Source organism: Gambusia affinis, linkage group LG06 (genome assembly GCF_019740435.1).
Source record: "Gambusia affinis linkage group LG06, SWU_Gaff_1.0, whole genome shotgun sequence".
NCBI lineage: Eukaryota > Metazoa > Chordata > Actinopteri > Cyprinodontiformes > Poeciliidae > Gambusia > Gambusia affinis.
In genome coordinates this window covers 31,765,431-31,782,233 of record NC_057873.1, presented here as the reverse complement: position 1 = coordinate 31,782,233, position 16,803 = coordinate 31,765,431, and the positions used below count along the sequence as shown (strand labels likewise).

The 16,803-nt window shown below is 39.8% G+C and overlaps 1 protein-coding gene across 3 annotated transcripts in view; it reads left to right on the top strand.

Annotated features, from left to right (window-relative positions):
- sorl1 (sortilin-related receptor, L(DLR class) A repeats containing) overlaps positions 1-16,155 on the top strand; it is a 118,756-nt gene extending 102,601 nt beyond the window's left edge. For all 3 annotated transcript variants that reach the window (XM_044118709.1, XM_044118708.1, XM_044118710.1), the window contains 5 exons: positions 373-547; positions 4,520-4,626; positions 6,278-6,467; positions 6,660-6,872; positions 9,887-16,155. In XM_044118709.1, coding sequence (XP_043974644.1) covers positions 373-547; positions 4,520-4,626; positions 6,278-6,467; positions 6,660-6,872; positions 9,887-9,954 — 753 coding nt within the window. In that variant the 3' untranslated portion in view covers positions 9,955-16,155. The remainder of the gene's footprint in view (positions 1-372; positions 548-4,519; positions 4,627-6,277; positions 6,468-6,659; positions 6,873-9,886) is intronic.
- The last annotated feature ends 648 nt before the right edge of the window (positions 16,156-16,803 follow it).

Here is a 16,803-nt window from a genome sequence, read left to right as displayed (position 1 = left end):
TCATTGCATGAGCTACTTCTCAGTGAAACACTGGTAACAGTGTTGTTGAAGGGTTAGTAAAGTAGCCATTGGTGACAACTTCCTCAAGCTGGAGGAATTTTTAGACCAGGAATTTTTATAGAGACAGAGGCCCACGACACTAAATTACAAAATACACTTTTTAAGTCATATTTGATATATATAGCATTTGTATGACAACTGAAGTTCACATATTTACTTGATTGAGCCATAGCATTGTATGCCTGAAAATGTGTAATAGTGCCCCTTTAACTTTACTTTGAGGAGTTCTGTGAAAGAATACCCAGTTCAGTTTGAATGCTTGTGATCCAGCTGGGGTGCTCACCTGCTCTGTTTGTGTGTCCATCCTCTAAGACATATGTGATTCACGTAAAAGATATAATCCGGAAAGGGGAGAGGGACTACAAGCTGACCACCCAGAACAACACGGTGGAGTACCTGCTGAGAGGCCTGGAGTCAGGAGGAAGGTACAGCGTCTCCGTCCGCCTTCGCAACATGACCAAGGAGGCCAGCTTCACCCTCAACACAGGTCTGTCAAAGCCACTCCTCAAGGGATGGAGTTTAATCAATTGTATACTTTTTTTCAGAAAGAAGTGGTCAAAGTTTTCACCAGCTTTCATCCCAAAACATGAGTAAACACAAGGCAGCACAAATATATCCATTGTAGGAGATGTGTGACTCCTCCTACACAGCAGAATGGAAGGAGATTGAATGTACAAGCAATGGTGTCCCATTGCAAGCAGCAATTGGAAATATAGACTTAATAAAGTCTTAAAGAACTCAATCCATGTTCAGAAATAGCACTCAAGACCTGGTCAATATTAGTAAAAGAAAAGAAAGAGTCCGGTTTGCCAGTCAGATGGATAGCATATGACCAAGACTTTACCCCAAATAAAACATATAATACTTTTAAAAAATGAATTGAAAAGGGCTTGGTAAAATACAATGATTCATATCATAAAGGCTGTCTGAGGACCTTTCAAGACATTAAGCAAAAATATGGTCTCGACAAATGAGATTTTTTTTCATTATCTACAAATCTGGCACTATGTAGAAAAAAACGAATTTGTTGGTATTTTAAATATCTTTCTAAAATTGTCTCAATCAACCTCCATTATTAAATTAACATACAAAATGTACAATGAGCTGCAAAACCTGGAGGGAGGGGATACATTATATATTAAAAAAGAAATGGGACAAGAAAGGGAACCATCAAATTCACATTGAAGACTTGTTAGACATTTTGAATAACTGTTGGAAATGTACATCATCACTAACATATAGGGAATTTGCTTGGAAGATTGTTACATGCTTCTTCAAAACACCAGCTCACAGGGGCAGAAATGCAAATAGAACATGCTGGAGGTTATGTGGGTTGAAACAAGCTGGCCATTGCTCTCCTGAGCTACTTTCTTAGTGGGGGATAATTAAACAGTGTGGAGACTGTTATTGGGGCCAATTTTGTTCTAAACTTTGAGACTATGTTCTTGGGCAAACAACCAAACTGTGTAAAGGGATTCAATAAATCTTACATTTTCAATATAATGTTAATTGCCAGTAGAAAAGCAATCACTTGATTTGTTCATTCTTTTTCCTCCCCATTCTTCTGAGAGGGATTCGGGGGATGAGGAGGAAAGAATGGAAAAAGAAAATAAAAAGTGGAACACTAGATACCAGAGATGGGATAATCACTTGAAGGGGTATGCTTTACAGATCAATATAACAAATTGAATAGATGATTGTATAAGACTATACCACCTTTTGTGTACACACAAGAAGCACATTCTTCATGGTGTTCCTTAATAAAAATTTTAATGAAAAAGAAAGGTTCCACCAGAATAAACCAAAAGTTTGGTAAATACTGAAAAATCGGCATAATATAGAACAAACTGCATTATGCATTTCAATACATATTCATGTATACCTTAGACCAGGAGTGCCCAAAGTCTGTCTTTGAGGGGCGGCATCCTGCATGGTTTAGTTCTCTCCCTGGTGGTAGTAACAACCTTTTCTGCAGGTCAATGTTCTTCTTTGGCCTCTAATGAGCCATCGGTTGATCCAGGTGTGTTAAACCAGGGAGAGAACTAAAAGATGCAGGATGACCGCCCTCGAAGACCTGCCTTAGACCCTGTGTAAATCATCCATCCATCCATTTTCTGTTCACCCTTGTCCCTTAGTGGGGTCAGGAGGGTTGCTGGTGCCGATCTCCAGCTACGTTCCGGGTGAGAGGTGGGGTCACCCTGGACAGGTCGCCAGTCTGTCGCAGTGTGTAAATCATAAAATTTTAAAATTAATCCAGAATCGTCCAGCTAATTTATAACTTTAAAAATCATTATAGTTTTATTCAGTAAAAGGTAAAAAAAAAGGCCTGCAATGTTAATATCAATATCAGCCCAAAATTTTTTATGTTGCTGCACCTCTGATATTTTTTTATATCTTTGCAGCAAAATCTTTTAAAATATTTTACATACAGTATTATTGCTACACCAGTGGTGTGGTTTAACCCACTTGGCTCAAATGATGGCTCGTTAGAGGCCTAAGAAGAACATTGACCTGCTGAAGAGGTTGTTTGTGCCACCAGGGAGAGAACTAAAACATGCAGGATGCCGGCCCCTAAGGACCCACTTTGGGCACCCCTTTGCTAGACCATATTATAAACAAAGTTGCAATGTTTTGGTAAATACTATAAAATTGTGGTTATTTTAATTTACAGTTGTGTTCGAAATAATAGCAGTGCCTCAACAGCAGCAAGAAAATCACTGGTTTTATTAACATTTCAAACTCTATACCCCAGATAAGTTTCTGGGGGGTAAAATAAAGGTATAGAAAACCAACAAACCCAACAGGACAGCCATGCATACTGTGGATTCTGTGAAATTGAATGATTAACTGAAAAGGGTGTGTTCAAAAAAATAGCAGTGGTGAGTTCAATTAGAGAGGGCATCAATTAGGGAGGGTATTCTGGGAAAAAAGGGTGTTAACAGGTGATCCGTATTTAAGGATCAAGACAACTGGCATGCTGGCTGTGCATTTCTCCTGAAAAAACAATGAAAATGGGTCGTTCAATACACTGTTCTGAATATGAGCGTTTCCTAATATTAAAATTGAATAAAGAAGGTAAAAAATACAAAGAGGTGCAGAAAATCATTGGCTGTTCAGCTAAAATGATCTCAAATGCCCTGAAATGGGAGCAAAAAACTGAAAAACGAGGAAGAAAAAGAAAGACAACCCCTCGAATGGACAGAAGAATAGCCAAACTGGCGAAGACTCAGCCAATGATGGGATCCAAGAGGATCAAGCAAGACCTTCAGTTGACAGTGAGTACTGTGACAATCAGAAGGCGTCTTACTGAGGTTAACCTTCCAGCAAGAAGCCCCGCAAAGTCCCACTGCTGAGAAAAAGACATGTGCAGAAGCGTTTACAATTTGCCAAAGAGCACATTGACTGGCCTGAAAAGAAATGGCATAATATCTTGTGGACAGATGAAAGCAAGATTGTTCTTTTTGGGTCTAAGGGTCACAGGCAGTATGTCAGGCGCCCTGCAAACACAGAATTCAAGCCACAGTACTCACTGAAGACCATTAAGCATGGTGGTGCAAGCATCATGATATGGGGATGTTTTTCATACTATGGTGTTGGTCCGATTCACGCATACAAGGGATCATGGATCAGTTCCAGTACATCAGGATCCTGGAAGAGGTCATGCTGCCATATGCTGAGGAGGAAATGCCTTTGAGGTGGACCTTTCAACAGGATAATGACCCCAAACACACCAGCAAGCGAGCAAAAGCATGGTTCCAGATGAACAAGATTCAACTGATGGAGTGGCCAGCACAATCCCCGGACCTTAATCCCATTGAAAACTTGTGGGCTGACATAAAAAGTGCAGTGCATGAGGCAAAACCAAGAAACGCTGAGGAATTGTGGAATACAGTGCAATTATCCTGGGCTGCAATACCTGTGGAACGATGCCAGAAGTTGGTTGACTCCATGCACCACAGATGTGAAGCAGTCATCGGAAACCGTGGTTTTGCAACAAAATATTAGTTTAGGATACTCAGCTAGGTTCACTTATCAAGAATTTCTTTGTTTGTACAGTACATTTTTGAGTTTCCAAGGAAAGATGGCAACACTGCTATTCTTTTGAACATGCCATTTCTTACTTTATTTGAAATATTATTATTATTATTTAAGTTTTGATGACTTTGCGCAATTGTTTTGCTTTGGAATAGAATGTACTGTGTCCCCAATGTATCTGTGTTCATTAAAGTACAATTTCTTTGAAGAATTTTGACATTTACTCATTTTTCTAAAGGCACTGCTATTATTTCGAACACAACTGTATAGTCATCATAACGGTGGGATTCTAATTTGGATCCAACGTTAGCATGGAGTTAGTGTCATTCAGTCTATGATGAATTAATGTAGGCGTCTGATTTTAACTGTAGTTTTGCTCAAAGAGCAGCAAAATGATTGGATTTATTTTTTCCCTCCTTTTCAGTTCCTTTGCCTGCTCCAGAAGCCTTGAAAATTCTGACAGAAAATGACCACGTGTTCCTCTTCTGGAAGAGCCTTGCAGTCCGAGAGAAGGGCTTCAATGAGAGCAGGGTGAGAAATGACTGACTACTGCATTGCTTTACAAGGCCTACCACCACCTCACCACTTCCTAGACCAGGAAATTCTCAAGCTTATTTGCATGATCCAACCCCAACATTATATTGTTGTCTATTAAGATAGGAATTCAGCTAGCATTTAAAGTTGTTTGAACCATACAAACAAACTCTGTATGTCAAATAAACCTCTAACCTCTTAACATGAGTATAACAAATAATACAGTCACCACTATCCAAACAATATGATTTGTTATATTTGGGAGTGGCACATTCCCTTTAGAGTTCAGAGACCATCTTTCATTACTGCCACTTACTTGTGTGTATGTTCCTTCACATTAGTAAAATGCTTTCTCTGCTTTAGTGGGTCTGATAAATCCTGTAGTCTGTGATCTATCAGGAGATCCAGTTGTTAAGTGATCCCCAGTCTTTCAGTTGGGAAACATAATCCGGTCAGTAGTGTGAACACTTTCTATATTCAAAATCTTGGATGACTGCAGGTAACATTTGGCTGAGGTCAGAGTTTATGCTTCAACAACAAGAAAGTGATTGTGGAAAAGCTACATTCATCCAAAAGTTCCAGCACCAAACTACTGCTGATCTAAAGAACTCAAAGTCCAGTAAATCACCACAGAAAAACATTTTGATGATCCTTGGCTGGTTCCCACAACAAGATTTTAAATGATCTGCTGATCTTCAAAACCTGAGGGAACACACATGGTAATAACTGTGTGGTCCCCCTGAGAGGAACCAAACCTGCTGAAACTTGACAGGTTTGGTTCTACAGTGTGTGATGTTAAATCCCATGGCTGGAGCAACACACCACACACAAACTGATTTGACTCCCCAACATTCTGCTGTCAGATAGGAAATTCTACAAAATCTCACAGGACCAAACATGAGTTAAGAGTAAATAAACATGGCCGAAAGCAATAGCTTGTGGACTGTATTTAACAGAGAAAAAGACCTAATGCAAACAGACATGCAACGTACACCTGCTGGTTGCCATGCCAGAGGTTTTGTCTTTGTTGTATTTTTGATTCCTTTCTGTGTTTCCATCACTTTCCTTTCTGATTGGCTAAACATCACATTCAACAGGTTGCGTTGTCGTTTGTCTTTGGGGAACACCACACGCTGCAAGACCATCCAACATGTTGAATATCCCTGATTTTAAATGCGAGTGTTCCTGAGCAGAACAGATTTGTTAATATTCCACACACGGCAGGAAGAAGATCTCTTAATATGATAGGAAGCAGCTCAATAATCTGGATGTTCTTAAAATTGTCGCAAAAGGAAGATCAGAACAAAAACTGGCATAAAAGTCTGTCCACGTGAACTAAGACAGAAGGGATAAGGCAGAAGACAGAGGTTCAGGCCTTCTGCGGGGGCACACGGGTCACGCACAAATCACATACAGAGGCCTCAGTTCCTCACACGGCTGTCACAAGTTCGAGTCTCGCGTCTTGAAGTCAACAATCTTTGCCACATGACCTTTCCCTTTTTCATTACCCACCTTCCTGTCTGACCACTCTTGAATAAAGGCCACTAGAGACAATAAAATCTTTTTAAAAAGACAGAAGTTCAACCACTAGAAGCTTGTAAGTCAGTATGATTTATTTACTGATAGATTCTACCTCTGTTGTTCACAGGGATATGAGGTCCATGTGTTTGACAGTGTGACCAACCGGACAGTTTATCTAGGAAACACCACAGAGACTTACTTCCGCATCAGCAGTCTGCTGGTGGGACACAACTACACATTCTCGGTGCAGGCCAGATGCCTGCTGGGTGGCCAGCTGTGTGGGGAACCTGCACTCTTGCTCTACAACCAACAGACAGGTACAGTTGATCCTCCAGAACCTCCAGGGATGGGTTATCACACAGATTGATGAAACTGGGTTTAATGAGGAGCGCAAACCACATGATAACTACTCAACTTGTATGCTACTTTTGATAATGTCAAAGGTCCCATGCATTAGAAAGAGAAATCTTAATTTCCTTTTCTTGATGATGTTTTTCCCACCTGTTCAGGGAGCAGCGATACATCCCGCAGCGAGAACCATTCCACAGATATGGCATCAGTGGTGGTTCCCGTCCTCTTTCTGCTGGTGGTGGTGGTGGGCAGCGGCCTAGTGGCGCTCTACATACGACACCGCCGGCTGCAGAACAACTTCACTGCCTTTGCCAACTCCCACTACAACTCCCGCCTGGGTTCTGCTATCTTTTCCTCCGGGGATGAATTAGGTAACTGTAAAGGATTCTACAAATAGCACATTCAATCAAGTTTGGTACATTTTGAGGGAATTTTATGCGTTAAATCAAAATAGCACCAAATGTAGAGTAGAAGAAAAAGGTGGTTTTTAAAGGGCATAATGATGGAAAATCAACTTTTTTGAGCTTTCTATCATGTTATAATGTTATTCCCTCATCAAAAACATACCTGAAGTGTTGCTTTGATCCTTTCATGCTTGTTTGAAAAATCCTTTAATATCCATGGTAACCCTGGATCCCCAGTGGCCTAATGGAAATTTTAAACAAGAAAAAAAGAGCCTTTAAACAAGCAAAACAAGGAGTTATTGGGGAGTATACAGAAGCAGTTAAAAGTCCAGATTAGAGACAACAAGGAAAGGTACAGCAAGAAGCTGGAGAACTAACTTCAGATGAACAAAATCAGAGATGTGTGATCAGGGATGAAGAAGATCACAGGCTTCAAGCAAAAGGAGGATCAGATCAATGGAAGTCTGGACAGAGCAAGTGAGCTGAACACATTCTTCTTCAGGTTCAGCTCAGGAACAAGCTTGTCGTCATAATCTCCTGTCTCCAGCCATACAAACATCCCACCTTCCTCTGACCCTCAGCTTTCCTGTCAAACCTCAGATGTTCTATCTTCCACCTCAGTCATGGACTCTTCTGCTTCCACAAGTTTGTCTTCAACCAAATCAGGCAAAGCTGCTGCTCTTTTTACCTCCACCTCACACTTTTCTGTATTTAGAAGTCAGTTGGAGAGACTACACCAGAATGAGGCTGCAGGTCCGGATGGTGTCAGACCCAGAGTCCTGAAAGCTTGTGGGATTCTGCAACATCTCTTCAACATTAGCCTGATCCAGGATGTCTCCAGAAGACACAGACAGAGGCCTCAACAATCACCTGGATCTATGATTACCTCACAAACAGACCACAGTTTGTGAGACTGTGTTAGACACAGAGTGTTGTTAGCCCGCATGTGTACATCTATACATACAAGTTCAAAATTTCACATCAAATTACGCTTTTCTAGATGAGAACAAGTGACTGTGGCCTCATCGCATTAGCAACATAGAAGCACCAAAGGGCACTGTACTCTCTGCATTCCTTTTCACTCTGTACACTTCAGACTTCCAGCACAATTCTGACTTTTGTCATCTACAGAAATACTCAGATGATTCTGTTGTCAATTGTATCAGAGATGAACAAGAATCTGAGTACAGAGATCTGGTGGACTGTTTTGTGTCATGTTGTGGGAACCATCATCTCATCTTAAATGTGTACAAAATAAAGGAGATTTAAGGAGGAGCAGGGTTAGATCAAACCCTACTTCCATCACGGGAGAAGTGGAGGTGGTTGAGGAATAAAAATACCTCACTGTTCATCTGGACAACAGATTGGACTGGAGACGCAACAGTGAAGCCGTCTGTAAGAAGGGACAGAGCAGACTGGACTTAGTGAGGAAGCTAAGATCCTTCAAGGTTTGCTCCAAGATGCTACAGATCTTTTATAAGTCTGTCTTTGAGAGAGTCATCTCTTCATCTGTCATCTGCTGAGGCAGCAGCATCAGAGCCAGGGACTTAAAACGGCTCAACAGCCTTATAAAGAAGACCGGTTCTGTTCAGGGAACGACTATGGAACCTCTGTAGATGATAATGCAAAGAAGGATTCTTCATAAAATCAAGAAAATTATGGACAACCCTGACCATCCTCTTTACGAGAATATCTTGGGCAGGTGGATCATCTTCAGTCACAGGCTTCTTCAGTTTCATAGTGGTACAGACCGCTTCAGGAGAATTTCCCTGCCGACAGCCATTACCATTTTCAATGGCTCTTTAAAGAATCTTGATGAGCTACTCCAACATTTAATTTCCCTTTGGGATTAATAAAGTATTTTTGAATTTAACTGAACTGAAGCATTCAGCTGTACAAAGCTTTGGGTGGTCCTAGTGGGGACAGGGCAGACCAGCAGCTGCTCTCTTTTTTCATCATATTAACATGTATAAAGGAAATGTGTACATCTTACTTTTTTCTGTCGCACTTTTCAAAATTTGTCTCCACACCAATTTTTAGACTGAAAGCTGTGTGCTCTTTTATACACTGTTTAAAAAGGAGTCTCTCCTCTTGAAAAGAGGAGTTTTTAAAGTTTTAAAGAAACTCCTCTTTAAAAACTCCTGGGGTTTTTAAAGAGGAAGAAGAGTTTAAAATCTCCTGAGTCTTTGCAATTTTGTTAAGCTACTTTGTTAAAATTTTAACTCCAATTTTAAGGAGTTAATTTAGGAAGTCAAATTTCTTTTAAGTCATATTTTATAAATATAGCGTTTTCATTGCAACTGAAGGTAACAGTAAATTTGTTGTGCTGTAATATGGCACTATGCACAAATTCTGAGATTGTTGGAAGAGGGAAATGAGTCTCACAAATCCTTGTGCACTTGTAACCTGATCTGTGCGTAAATGCAGTTTTGACTCGTTTGTACTTATTTAACATTTGTAGGCGTAGGAGAAAGTTTTTGTCAGATTTGTAAGGTTAAAGTTTAAAAATCTGTGTGTGGAAATTTAACGTTTGTAGAAATTGTAATTGTGTGTGTACTTTTATTTTGTATTTGTAATTTTTTTAATATTTGTGTTTTCATTTGATCATATTGCACACATACAACTATCCACAGTTACAAAGATGTGATAGTTATAAAGATGCTTGCATGGATCATGAATCCGATATTATACACACGCAGGTATTTTGAAGCTGTTTTCACTCCATATTTCAACCCCTTTAGGATTTGGGGTCATAATTCAAGGATTATTTGAACTCTGGTTATACCAAACACCAGCTCTCAGTTAGAAAAAAAAAAAACTCCAAGCAAAATAGTATAGTGAACAAAATAGTGAACTTAAGTCTGCAAAAAGAAGAAACCAGAACTGACATAACAGAGCTTTGCCAACATGAGGTCACCATGAGTGGCCCAATCCTAGATACATAAATTATATCTGAAGTGTTCTTTTTTTCTTTTGCTTAGGTGATGATGATGAAGATGCTCCGATGATCAGTGGTTTCTCCGATGATGTTCCCATGGTTATTGCATAGCAGAACATCTCTTTTACTACCCCCCTTCCCCCTTCCTGCTCCTTTTGTACCCTTTTCCCCTCCCTGAGCCCCCGGCACTCCCCATCAGTGGTGCCTGTACATCGGAGTGTCAGGATAACATGTGGAAACTTACCGCCATCTCAAATCCATCAGCTGGAATCCATCCACTTGGCAGGAAGCGTAAAGAAAAATGAGAATATCTTAAAAGATTAATATTTTTCAAGGGTACAATGCACTTTTTTGGAGGCGCAATAACTTATTTTTTATAATGTTAAATATATGTGTATGATGTGGGGCCAGAAAATGAACTTGAAGGGAAAAAGTAGAAACAGAAGAAAACTGTGAATGATTGGAGTTTGTCTGGCGAATGAAAGACCCAATCTGGAATTTAAACTCTGCACGTTCGAGTGGTTTATTGTTTAAAGCCAAAATAAGTAAACTGAAAATATATATAGAGAGAGAGAAAGAGAGAGAGAGACGAAAAAAAACTAGCTTCAGGTCAGTAAAAGGTAAATGCTTTAGTAGTGCAATGTGTACTCTTGAAGTATATGTTGTACTATATAAGCATGTCCATATTTGGTGCCCCATGTGAGGCAGCTGGAAGAATTCACTGTGGATCATGTTCTGTATTTGCAGAAGAATCCGCCAGTACAACCAAACACGTCTGTCACTGTGTACATAGAGAAACACTTTTCCTTTTAACCACCAGCACACTGTTTTTTGTAGAGTCAAACACAGGCAGGGATTGGAGAATAAGCCTGACATTTGGCCTCCAAGCTTTGCCAAGATCATCTTAACTATTTGTAAATATTGGCTTTTTAAGATCGTCTCCATGTAATGCTGTATGTTATGTTATGTAAAATGTGTTGGTTTTTTTATCCTTCAGGATGACAAATTATTGTCCCGAGCATTTTTGCCTTAGCTGTGATCATAGAGCAAGTGAGTTCAGGGTTCTCAGGGAAATGTGTCAGAGTGGACACCAGCGCAGCTTCATAGTCACTACCACAGCTTTTTCTCAAATGGACTGATGATCAGTTTTTTAGAGAGCTATGGGTGGCTCAAGCAGCTTTCTGTCACTGATTAGGTAACATAGTCAAGACCTTAATGGTCGTTTGAATCGTGTTCTGTGGAGAGGTTATGAGCAGGTAACATCTCCTGCAGTAGCTCCTTAAAATGGATCGTTTGGAACTTTTAATATGAGCAGTTTACAGTTGCAGTATATATAGTCATATGAAAATGTTTGGGCACCCCTATTAATCTTAATTATATCTATCTCTAAATATTTGGATGTATGCCACAGCTGTTTCAGTTTTATACAACCAATTACTTATAGACACAGTAATATTTCAGTATTGAAATGAGGTTTATTGGACTTAAAGACGTGCAGTACGCATTAAAACAAAATTTGGCAGGTGCAAAAATATGGGCACCTCAGCAAAAAAAAGAGACATTAATATTTAGTAGATCCTCCTTTTGCAAAAATAACAGCCTTAGTCACTTCTTGGAGCTTTTAATGAGATCCTGGATCCTGGATGAAGGTATTTTTGATCATTCCTCTTTGCAAAACAATTCCAGTTCAGTTAAGTTTGATGGTCGCCCAGCATGGACAGCCCGCTTCAAATCATCCCACAGATGTTCAATAATATTCAGGTCTGGGGACTGGGATGGCCATTCCAGAACATTGTAATTGTTCCTCTACATGAATACTTGAATAGATTTGGAGCGGTGTTTTGGATCATTGTCTTGCTGAAATATCCATCCCCACGGTAACTTCAACTTCATAACTGATTCTTGAACATTATTCTCAAGAATCTGCTCATATTGAGTGGAATCCATGCATCCGTCAACTTTAACAAGATTTCCAGTTCCGGCATTGGCCATGCAGCCCCAAAGCATGATGGAACCTCCACCAAATTTTACAGTGGGTAGCAAGTGTTTTTCTTGGAACGCTGTGTTTTTTTGCCGCCATGCATAACGCCTTTTTCTATGACCAAACAACTCAATATTTGTTTCATCAGTCCACAGGATCTTATTCCAAAATGAAGCTGGCTTGTCCAAATGTGCTTTTGCAGACCTCAAGCGACTCTGTCTGTGGCGTGCTTGCAGAAAAGGCTTCGGTCACATCACTCTCCCAAACAGCTTCTCCTTGTGCAAAGTGTGCTGAATTGTTGAACGATGCACAGTGACACCATCTGCAGCAAGATGATGCTGCAGGTCTTTGGAGGTGGTCTGTGGGATGTCCTTCACTGTTCTCACCATTCGTCTTCTCTGCCTCTCTGATATTTTTCTTGGCCTGCCACTTCTGGGCTTAACAAGAACTGTCCCTGTGGTCTTACTATGTTCCTCACAGTGGAAACTGACACTTTAAATCTCTGAGATAACTTTTTGTATCCTTCTCCTGAACAACTACGTTGAACAATCTTTGTTTTCAGATCATTTGAGAGTTGTTTTGAGGTGCACTCTCAGAGGAGATTCAGATTGAAGAGCAACTTGCAACTGGTCACCTTAAATACCTTTTCTCATGATTAGATACACCTGGCTAAGAAGTTACCAAACCAATTTTGTGTTTTAGTAAATCAGTGAAAAGTAGTTAGGAGTATTCAAATCAATAAAATGATTGGGGTACCCAAATTTTTTGCACCTCTCAAATTTTGTTTTAATGTACAGTATATAACACATTTTCTGTTAGACCAATAAACCTCATTTCAATACTGAAAAATAATTGGTCTCCTCTGACTTTCGCTGTGCTGCTCCAGCCATCTGCAGAAATACAACACTGGGTCAGAACCAACCAATCAGAGCCAGGAGGAGGGGCTTAGATCTGTCAATCACTCTCATGTTCACACTGCTCACACTTTCCCTCTTGCACCCGATGGAGTCTGCTATGAATGCTATTTAGCGCTACTGATTACGGCAGTAAGTTGTTTCTCCACCATTATCACATTGAACATTGTGAACATAAAACTGGTTCTCAGTACTAAGACCTTCCTCCTGGCTCTGATTGGTCCTTTCAGACCAAATGGTGCATTTCTAAATGACACTAGGACCGCAGGGAGCAGGCAGAGGAGTTTAGATTTTTTTTCACAGATTATCTGTCTCATACTGTCACAACATGGTGACACTTCTAACAAATATTTAAAAGACATTTATAAAACTTACATACTGTAGCTTTTATAATGCTGATAAGTGCTTAATGAGTTGGTATTGGATACTAAAGCTAACGGTTAGTCAAGCATTGGCTCATCCTGAGATAGCCTAAGTCTCAAAAATATAGTTTTTCATTCATTATAAACCTTTAAAACTTCAGAGTAATAATTTAACTATCAATAACATAGAGTACACCTAATCTGCCATGTGACTTTTACTTTGCTTTTTTAATAGTCAATTGAACTGGTATTGATTTACATGTTCTTTACTCAGTCTGATTCACCCTGGAAGATAAGAGGTGGTGCACTTCTTCCTACCTCAGTATCCTGTGTAAATAATCAGCATGTTCATAGTAAATAATAGACTGATGCAAATATAAGTTTCATAGTGCTCACTTCTATGACATGTGAAGACAGTAGATATCCTGTCATCAGAACCAAGTAACCTGGACTGATAGTAAATGAAAACAGCAAGAGAGTTAGCTATGGCACATAAAATAGTTCTGGCTCACTGTCTTCTACCAGGACTTCACCAGAGTTTGGGTAAGATGTAAGATGTTTTGACTGCCTCTGTGTGCTAATGTCAAGTTAGAGCAGGACTCGCATCAAAGCGCAGTGCTGTTATGTTAAACATGTCAAGTCTCAGAAATGGTATAGTCATGCTAACTATTCATAACCTGTCCACACAACACTTAGATAAACAGTTGAATGTTCTATTTAACTCCATCCAGACTTCAACTTCATCAGAGCCATCAAAGGATTCAAATCATTGAGATCAAAACATTCTGCCTCTCTATTGCCTCATCTCCACTGTGCTCAGTGTTCTGTATGGAACAGTTTGATGTCTGTTTTCATTATAAAAGCATCCCCGTACCCCACCATGTACAACGGTACAGTACAGTACAGGGTGGAGCTGCCAGCTTCACATATCACAGTCCATTTACTGGAGGACAAGAAAACTATCACTGCTTCCAACAATCACGAGACGTACTACTGAGTCACATTTGCCATTGCACAATTCTGATTCAATATTAGGCATTTGGGTTTAAGTCTACCTGCCCATTGAGGGTCTAATTGGTGAAAATGCTGTTCTGAATACGCCGGACCATGAAACAGCATAACAAACTACACCGACCCAGGGCATACCACTTAGTGGAGACGAGGTGGTTCTGTCTAGTCAACAATCTGCTGTTGTTGATTGTTCAGAGATGGCTTTCATTTGTCTGTGTGAACAGAATACCTGTAAACAAGTTTACATCAAGAATAAGAAAGAAAAAAAGAAAACACGCCAGTGTTCATCTCTACACCACACCTCCAGCTCCTCCACACTGTTTGCTGATGTTTGTTGTTTTGCCTTCGGGCCTGAGCCGTTTGAGATTTGTGGTGTCCTGCTTTCTTTCATTCATGAAGTCTTCATAAATGTATTTTTAAATAAGTTCTTTCCAAAGTATCAACCCAGCTCGCTATGCTAATGTCGCCACCTGTCTTTGCTTAAGAAGTTGAGCTGGCAGCCTTTATGTCTGCAGAGTAGTTGCTCTGTAAAACTCCACCTGTGAATATAGAATGTCCATTCACTAGTTCAGAACCGTTTGGTTCCTCTTGACATCAGCGCTCAGTTGTGACATTAATTCAGGGTTCCAATGCAGTCTGGAATTTTAGTTCACCAATTTCCAGAAGTATGGCAAAAGAGAATATGGAAAAATATTTGTATGTCTAAGCTCTTGTATTGTTTGTTCTGACATTGGTCTTATTTTTGTCTATTCTTCCATTTCTTACTCCATTATGACTCTTCGTGGTTCATCCCATTGTTGTTCTTTGTGCTCTTACTTCTTTCACCCTTTGTCTTTCTTTTCATCCTTGCATCCTACTTCCAGTACTCTATAAACATCCACCAAAAATTCATAAACTTTACTATTTCCTATTTTAAAATGAGCAGAAAGGATTGTGATCAGGGCTGGCCCAAGGCAAAGCAAACTAAGCAGCTGCTTAGGGCCCCATGGGGGCTACAAAAAATCCTATATTATACATGCATAGGATATAATGTAAACAGCACCATCAGGGACGCAATAAGTTTATAGCAGGTGTGTGAACGATCTAATATTCTAACTGTTGATTCCAGAAATCTACATTGTTAGCCAAAATAGAGGGCCCCAAAACCAAATTTTGCTTAGGGCCCCATGGAGGCTTGGGCCGGCCCTGATTGTGAAGTTAAGGCTGAAAAAGAATGGAGACTTTCCATGAGAAGTTTTGGAACCTGCCTCTTTTCAGAACCTCAGTTTGAGTTATGCTGATATATTCTGTTCTGTTGTTTGGCCTTAAAACAGTTTTCTGGTACTGATGTTCCTGTTTGATGTTCTTTTTTGCCACATAATGCCTTATCACAACACAATGGATGGTTATGTGATGTCATGTTTGTATTATAGGAACACAAGTGCACATGCATGCACACATTGCCACACACTCACTCAAGCAGTACGAAGTAGCAGTATGAAAGACGGAGGAAACAGCTGATGACGTAATCGAGCCCATCAGAGTGTTTGTAGTCGGGTTTTCCGCCTGTGCAGAACATAAATATTGGTGGTCATGTGACTGTTTCCTTCCCACCTGTCTTAACATTAACTCTTGTCAAATAGTTTGCCTCACATCATTTGACGTGGAGTTGAATCATATTTGATAATGTTCATGTTGCTTGCTTGTATTACAGATTGCAAGAAAAAGAGAAGTTTAGAGAAATAACGTGAGGTGTTTTAAACAACCACTTATACTGAAATAAACTGGCTGAAAACTAAATATTTGTCCAGTAGTCTGAAGGTACCAGAGCTGAGATGTTGACTTTTTCCCCCCTCTTAAATCCTTTCTGCATCAGTGAGAAACTACTCCACTGATTCTGACCATCAGCCAGCAAAATATAGACTGTAAACAATATTAAACTTTCTGTTTAGGCTGCCTATTCCCTTTGTTTCAGCAATGCATTAGCATTTACTAATTTAGGCTAAAATAATGTTATTTTTCATCATTCTGAGCTGTTAAAAAATAAATAAGTTTGAACATAGAATGTGGAGCTGCGTCTCTTCAGACTCTCCATTTTCACTTCTTTGGCTGAGATAAAGCCATCTGGGCCCTGACAGCTGCAACTCTCATGAAACACAACATTTAGACTTGGTTCAAGTTTCAAACCACCAGAAATGTTAGGTTGTATATGGTATCTATTATAAAAACATAAATATTTAAGCTTCATAGAGGTGCTGGTCAAAAAATTAGAATACTGATTAGAACACTGATAAAAAAGAACAATCTAGACAAATCACTACTGCAGAATTACAGGCTGATCTCTGACCTCTGACCTCCCATTCATCAGTAAAGTTATTGAAAAATCTGTTTAAACAGTTAAATAGCTTCCTAACGATAACCAACTGCTTTGACTCCTTCCAGTCTGGTTTCCAGTCTCACCACATCACAGAAACTGGCCTAGTCAAAGTGTTCAATGACATCAATATAAATACGGACTGTGGGAGAACCACAGTGCTGGTTCTGTTGGACCTCAGTGTTGACCAGGACATATTACTGAATGGACTGGAGAGTTGGGTCGGACTCTCCAGTCCAGAGATTAACTGGTTTGAATCTTACCTAAAGAACAGGGATTTCTTTGTTTTAATTGGAAACTTCTCATCAAAGAGGTCAAAGGTCACATGTGGGGTACCCC